We start from the raw sequence: 8,105 nt of genomic DNA, 5'->3' as shown, positions 1-8,105 counted from the left end.
TTAATATAAAAGAATGTCTTTGGTTTTGTATGACATCTCTGACACCGCAAGGAGGAGGTGAAGCGCCAAAAAATCTATCCGGACGATTGGTTGCTGCAACATGGTGGTTGTTTGGGTAAGATTATCTTATAATAGCATTTGCTTTGTTTAACAACGGCACTTTAACTTTAACACTTTTAGATTTATCATTATTGCATCGTACACTGCCAACTTGGCTGCTTTCTTGACCGTATCACGATTGGACACACCAGTAGAATCGTTGGATGACCTTTCAAAGCAGTACAAAATATTGTATGCACCACTGAACGGGTCTTCAGCGATGACCTATTTTCAACGTATGGCAGATATAGAGGCACGATTCTATGAGTAAGTGATCCTAGCTGAAAGTATCCTAAAGACATTTAGTTCCAGCCTGCTATCTAAAATATCATATCAAGAAGACTGGTAACTTTTCCTGAATCTGAGCGACAGATGCAAACAACGCATAGAATAATGAGAAAATAGAGGAAATGCCTCTAATGTTGGCCTATGGATATCAAAATTAGGCCCACCGATAAAAAACCTCTGTGGAACAATGCGTCTATCTGGACATTACAAATGGATAATTTTGGTTGCTAGTAAAACATTGTCAAAAATGCATTCCCGCAAAATTTATGTATGGGCCCAATAGGGACATTAACCCTACACAAACCATTCTTCTGAGCAGCGATACCATTATTCCAATTTTTCTTGGATTTTCCAGTTTTTATTTAGCATGCCATCAAAACAGACAAATAGCTTTTTTAAATCCTATTTTTTTAACTCACTCTTTTAAATTATTTCCTATCATGTGTGTTACATTCCAGTCCCCAGTTGTTTGAATCCAACTCCACTCACTCCATTTTAGCGAAGACATCATATCAAGAAGACTGGCAGCTTTGCCAAAATTCAAGCGACAGATGCAATAGCGCTATGCTTGAGTGAATGTGGAAGCAACGCATAGAAAAATGAGCACACAAACCTTTCTTCTGAGGATGTAATCTTTGCTATCAAATTCCTTCGTTGTTCGTGTTCGTGTTGTTGTTTTCGATTTTAGGTAACTTTTTTATAGCAAACTACTAGCCATGAAAATCAATTTTAGTATTATACACTGAGGCAAATACCCTTAAGAATTTCATAAGGCTGACTTATGAATTTCATAACCGTGACTTATGAATGATTTTCGTCTAACATGAGGTAGCTCTTATACGTCTTTAACCATTTTTATTTTCCCAAGCGTCAAAAGACGAGTGGTCAACACACGGACCCCATAATCTCAACATTGATGGTTCACGCAGGCAAAAGAACGTAACAATTCCATAAAAAACACTTATGAATTTTAGCCACAAGATAAAGTGGTCATATTCTCAATTTGATTTAGATTTTCCAAACTAGTAGTTCAATTAATGAGTAACAACTTTGTTCAAGATTACATCATGAATCCAGCTAGCTTTATTGAGATATTCACTTTTGAATGTAGGAGAAATCGATGTAATGTTGGCTAATTTGGGCCCATACATAAATTCAGCAATAGACTAAATTTTCAATAGCGACCAAAAATATCCATTAGTACCATACCAATGCCGCTAAGATGAAATTGATAAATAGCAGATTTTTAGCGATGGGCCCAATCTTAGATCCATAGGCCAACCTTAGAGCCATTTCCCTTTATGATCATTTTGTTTATGAAAATTTCAAAGATACTGTTATATGAACATTAAACATAAAACGCCAGCCCGTGTAACGTCAAAATGAGCTGAAACATTCAGATAGTGGTTGGATGTTGGCCTGTGATAGAGCCTGGATGTTGGCCTCTCGATAATATGAACTTTTATTTTTAGTGGTAATCTAGTTGATACGTTGCATAAGTTGCCTATATTTTGTTGCAATATACGAACAGAATTCACTTAATTAATTAATATCTTTATAATACTAACATGAATCGTGAAGCTGGCTTCAGCAAAGTTGTTCCTTATAGTTTAAGCTACGTGTGCTGAAATTCTGAGGTTAATCGAGTTCGCTGAATCAGTTCTATGCACAAAAGAGTAAAGGAATGGAATTAAATCAAAAGCGCCAGCTCGTGTTACATCCGAATGTGCTGAAATTTTCAGAGAGTGGTTTTCTCACCTAACAGCACAAATCTAGGGGTTGGCTCTTTTGAAAAAATGATAAAAAATTTCCCTACATATAAATGTGGGCCAGTCTACTGAGGGATGCAGATAACTCGGATCTAGCAACACAATAGCGGGTGCATGACCAAAGCACGTAGTCGATCTCGTGATAACCACTACCACAAGCGCACAAATTACTGCCTGTGACCCCGATTCGAAAGAAATGCTAGTCTAACGAGCAGTGATTGGACATGAGCCTCGACAGGACACGTATAAAGTCTTGGCTCATGTCCAACCCTTTGAACCACGGCTTGTTCGACACTTGTGGGCGCATATAATGTGACTATCTTCCCAGATCCCAGAACATTGAACGAATAACCTCCAATGAGCTAAGGCTATCCGTACAAATTAAATAGAAATTAGAGGGTAGTGAGGCAATTTGCACTACTGTGTAGAATATGACTGCTAGTTCCACAACATATACGGAACAGAGTTTTTACAGTTGGTATGAGGCGTTATGACATTCGTTGAATATCCAAATCCAGTGGAAGCGTATAAAGTTGACCCATCTGTGAAAAAACACCTATTGTTACTGAAATGGTGGTACTTGTTTGCAACAATTAAGGGAACAACCATCGACCGATGGTGATCTGGTATTCCATGGAATTCTTGCAACATGGTCAGATCAAAATTTACAGAGGAACTATAAAAGTCTTGGTGGCAAACACGATTGGAATTAATCATGTTTTGTTTTTGACATCATCCACATCCAGAGGGACAGTCATTTCGAATGTATGGGAATGGTAGGAAACCATTTGGAAATGCATTCTCCATACTGCAAAAATGATTTTCCTACCACTGAAGGGGCGACATCTCTCAGATCTTCAGTATAGCTACTACTCAAATCATATAATTAATTGTACGAAGAAGAGCCAATCTCCACCGTCATGAACTCGTAATAGAGACTAGGCGCTGAGTCACTCGCTTGCCCAAGCAGATTGGCAGTTCCTTGACACGTGTTCATCTATTGATGAAGCCGCCAACTTCTTCGCTGAGGTCGTTGGCCGGGCAATAACTGATTCTGTCCCATTGAGGAGACCCTCTCCCAAACCCGCATGGTCCAATGCTCGACTTCGGAATTTGAAGCGTCTGAGATCGAAGGCCCTCATTATTTGTTAACAGTACAATATGTTAAAAGGCTAGAAGACAATGAACAAAAAGTTTTGTTTTCTTATAGTAATTTCCATATAAACTTTAAATGGTTTGTGCCAAGTCAGTTTCTTATCAAATGAATTTAAATTTTCGGAGGCTAATAAGGACCCGATTTGAAACCGTTGGAGCTGTGGAGCGAAAATTTCAATTTTTGCATCAGTCTAATCCCCATGGCCATGTAAAGACATTCTCAGGTATTTACAGCATATAGATTGGTAAAATAAGGTTTTATCTAGCATCTAAGACGACAAACACAACAAGAAACGGTTATGTGATCAAGTTATTAACGAAAGAGGAAGTCGACGAAGAGAATCAATCAATGTTACTTAGGACCTAATGCAATGTTCAGCTTGAAATCTCCTATATGAACTTTAAACCAAAAGCGCCAGCCCGTAGAACGTCAAAAAGAGCAGAAACATTCAGAGAGTGGTTATCTCACCTGTTAGGCCTGTGGAAAATATGAACTTTTATTTTTTTAGTTGTAATCTAGTTGATACGTTGCATAAGCTGCCTGTATTTTGTTGCAATATACACTGTAACTGGCGAGTACCCATTAATGGGTGAAAAAGTACCCATTTTTTGGTAGTGTATGAAGCTGTCAAAAAATGCGTAAATGAAAATTTCAAATAGTGGGTATTTTTTCACCCATTTTTGAAAATTGTTCAGGGAACAATAATGGGTAAATTTTTACCCATTATTGGGTGAAAATATCTTTGTTGCACCGTTAGTTTGCTGACATACTTGGAGTGCTTTTGTCTCGTTGAAAAATAAAATAAAAGTTGGTGCCCCATGTGATTTTCAATGGCAACAATTAATCCATCTTCGTTGACGCATCCACGGTGGAATTGACTCCATCTGCGCGCTGGACACTCTATTCAAAGTGTTAACTGTTTTTAACATTCGTCCGCCAGCAGCAGTGCAGAATATTATTGATTTTGTGCTCATGTGCTACGGAATCAAAACTACCAGCACCCGGCAGATGGTCAATCGTTTAGTTTTATCGTTTATGGAATCCATCAATGCTGACGAAAACGATTCTGATGATTATTGTATTTCTAAATTCATTGTTTACGTTCAATAAAAACCAAGTTTAGTAATCAGTAATTTTTATTTTCTTTTCTTTCGAACCGTATTTTCCATACAACAAACAAATTTTCAAATATCAGATTATATCAAATATCAGATTATCCCATTGAAATATTATTTAAAATGGGTACTTTTTACCCAGTTACCAAATACAATAAATTTTGGAAATGGGTAAAAAGTACTCCATGATTTGACGTACAAGCTCTTTACCCATTAGTGGGTAATGATGTTTTACCCATTTTATGAGTTTACCTACTTTACCGCGAAATAGGCACTTTTTCACCCATTAATGGGTACTTTCCAGTTACAGTGTAACGAACAAAATGCACATATAAATTGTTCCAATTTTGACATGTCGCCTCTTTTTAAATTTAGGCTATTTAGTTGAAACCATCATCACTTTCATAGTTCTTCTATTCTCCACACTGAAAATAAAATTTCGTTTATCCAGTATTTTACGATCACTTATGGCCGCTAAAATCTGGCTGAGTTACTGGTAGGGAACATAAGATTTGAAGTTTGGCTTGTGTCGTTTGACGTGTAAACGTTTCGAAAATTGAGTTATTTTTAATGATTTTTTATCGATGGTGCGGAACCTTCCTACACAGATAAATTAAATTATTCCCATTTTGCTTGTAATTGAATCAATTTGACATTTAACCGAAGACAAAATATCAAGAAAACTGGCAACTCTACCATTTTCTCATACGCCCGCTATGAGACCGGCACAATCGCGTCATCTGCCGCGAAAAGGTAAATGCTTCGAACAAATTGGATAGCAAAGATTACAATGATATGATGTCTTCGATTTAACTCAGTTTAATCATATCGAATGATTAAAAATTAATACTCTCTTTCTAAAAAATAATCATCTGATATTAAACCCAGTTCAATCATGGTTGATTAGAACCAAAATTATCTTTTTTGAATAAATTTTAATCATTTTTGATTCTATTTTAATATTTTTTTATTGTCCCTTTTGATTATATAGGGGAATTTACGTATTTTCGGCAACCTAAGCAGCGACCTTCTTTCTATAGTCTTTTTCTCTCAGGAACGCACACATATGCAGTATTGGTTTGTTTACAATATGCTCTAACAATTTCAGTCAAAAGAATTGTCAAAAATAGTTTTGAAACGCTTTTACAAAGCTCCAATCTTCTCTAGTGAGAGCGAGTATTGTCGGGAACCAGTTTTTCTTCGGCAACCGTTCCATTTGAACTCGTGTAAATCTGCTGTTATATTATCGGCAACTCGAAATCAGCTACAATTTGTAGTGCTCAGTGGTAAAAATATAGTCAAATTAAAGCTGAAAGCATAAAGAATTGTTTGCATGCATTCAGCGAAGTGTTTTCGTAAGAAAATCCAGTGAAAATAGTGGTTCAATTTGGGTTGCCGAAAATAGTCTGTCATGCCGAAGCCATCGTTTCCCCTATTATATAAAGAATTAAATTTAATACTGGAAAGATTATTTCGAAATCATCCATGACTACTGCCGAAGTAATCATGGCTCAGACTCAATGAGGCGAAGCAGGAATCTGCATAATTTTTAAGCTTTTTTATTTAATTTATCTTTGAGTGTACATTATTAGTACACTGAAACAAATCGACATGTACCGTTTATTGGATCCATCTTATAACATAGCAATGTCAGGAGATTTATTCATTCTATGTGATGATTGATAGATTCCAATGGATTATCACTTAAAAACTATGACTGCGATATGGAATGATTTCTATCGTAATTTCACATACTTAGTACTTGATAATACTTTGCTTCGAACGTGGTTATCGATAGGTAAGATGTATATGAATATTGTCTGATATATTTCATGGTGAAAAACTGTTGATATGTCATGGGTGGGAACAGGCATCTAGAAACTAATGGAAAATCATATAAGTTTGCACTATGAGCAAATCGAGTAAAATGTACCTGTTTTCATGATGAATATTGCTCACTAAAAGATATATCATATAAGATAATCATGTATATTTTATTGGAGTTGCTTTTAACGATTTTTGACGTTTGTTGATATGTCGCGTGTAAACAGACATGTAGAAACTATTGGACTGTCATTTAAGTTTGCAGTATAGGAAAACATGTATATCTCATTGGAATAGCTTCCTTTGATTTTTGAGGTTTGAATATTGTAAAAAGATCTATCCCAATCATTAAATAGTCATATAGATTTGCCTTTTAAGAAATCCAACAGCAAACATTTGTTTTGGTATGTTTTTCTGGGATGAACATCGCTCCCAATAAAATACATCTTACATAATTGTTCTTTATAAATTATTGAAACAATTTTCAACTATGTTATCGTACACTCATTAGAATGATTAGTCGAACTAAATATTGCTAACAACAATGATACTGTAATAAATAATCATTGTTTGTTATTGTTTCATATGATAAGGGGTTCCGGAAAAGAATGTTTTGAGATTGAAAAAAATGATTCTACTGCAATATTTATTTGCTAAGATTCATGAATCAGTTCCATGAACTCATATAATGTAGTCGTTGTTTTATTGCACACAGGAGCATTAATAATGATTTGAATACACGACACCACTGAAACGGAGCATATATTGGTCAGTGCTATTTTTCTTCACTCTAGCAAAACGAGCATAACGTTGCTCTATATTCCATGTTGAGAGAGCTGTTATTACTTCATGCTAATTGAACGAGCTCAATATTGAAGTCAGCCGTGGCCCAATGGAATCGAGCGCAGACACGAAAAGCATCACAGCTCAACAGTTCTGGATCGAATCCCAAATCAGCTACAATAAAAAAACACAACTGTGAAAGCTCCCACTGCCTGGTGTTTATTTTTCGATTTATTTTTAGAAATCGATTAAATATATGTGTCAAAAGAATAAGTAAATTTCATGTGATTTTCACATAAACTTTACTTCGATTGATTTATGACACATATATTATATTGTGGTGAAAAGTAAAGCTTATGCTTATGGGTTTCAAATCCATTTCAGTTAATTATTATAATTTGACCGATTTTCATTTATCATATGGCGATCATATAAAAGTTTTCAAATTATCAGCATTGTCAATGTATCAGATATTCATATAGAATTTACCTGACACATTTTCAATCATATCATTTTCAATGGATTATCTTATAGCGCAAAATTATTAGACTTCCACATAACAGGAATATGTCAAATTGGTTCAGTGTAGCTATCAAGCGGTGCTATAGAATGGTACACGGCCAATCATACCAACTCAGCGACTGAGATTAATTGACTCAGAGAAATTTATTTCCATACGAAATGTACTCAGATTTGGAATAAACTGCAGTTACTTGTGAGTAACTGCAGTTTTTTTTTCCAAATCTGAGTAAATTTCGTATGGAAAGAAAATTCTCTGAGTCAATTAATCTCAGTTGCTGAGTTGGTATGATTGGCCGTGTATCAAAACCCGATTTGCTTACGTTTTGGACTTAGGCCCATTTCAAATGTTACTCTAGAAATACAAGTAACTGAAAAACATTCAACCTTGCATTCAACTTGCCTGTTTTCTCTTTCCCAACATACATAATTTAGCTATTCAACGGCCGTGTCTTGTCTTTCCGAACGTCAATAATTTAGCTATTTACCAACAGAGTGTGCGACTTGGTAATCAGTGCCGGTAATGCAGAATCATCCGCTCCATGTGTACAC

General features: G+C 35.6%; 1 protein-coding gene across 1 annotated transcript in view; it reads left to right on the top strand.

Moving 5' to 3' along the window:
* The first annotated feature begins 6 nt into the window (after positions 1–6).
* LOC135714290 (ionotropic receptor 25a-like) overlaps positions 7–8,105 on the top strand; it is a 57,791-nt gene continuing 49,692 nt past the window's right edge. The window contains exons 1-2 of the mRNA XM_065237625.1: positions 7–115; positions 181–366. Coding sequence (XP_065093697.1) covers positions 30–115; positions 181–366 — 272 coding nt within the window. The 5' untranslated portion in view covers positions 7–29. The remainder of the gene's footprint in view (positions 116–180; positions 367–8,105) is intronic.

Source organism: Ochlerotatus camptorhynchus, unplaced genomic scaffold (assembly GCF_037179485.1).
Source record: "Ochlerotatus camptorhynchus isolate MF236.1 unplaced genomic scaffold, CSIRO-AGI_Acam_v1.1 ptg000637l, whole genome shotgun sequence".
NCBI classification, from domain to species: Eukaryota; Metazoa; Arthropoda; class Insecta; order Diptera; family Culicidae; genus Ochlerotatus; species Ochlerotatus camptorhynchus.
Note: the sequence above shows the minus strand (reverse complement) of the source record. Positions and strands in the feature narration are given on the sequence as shown.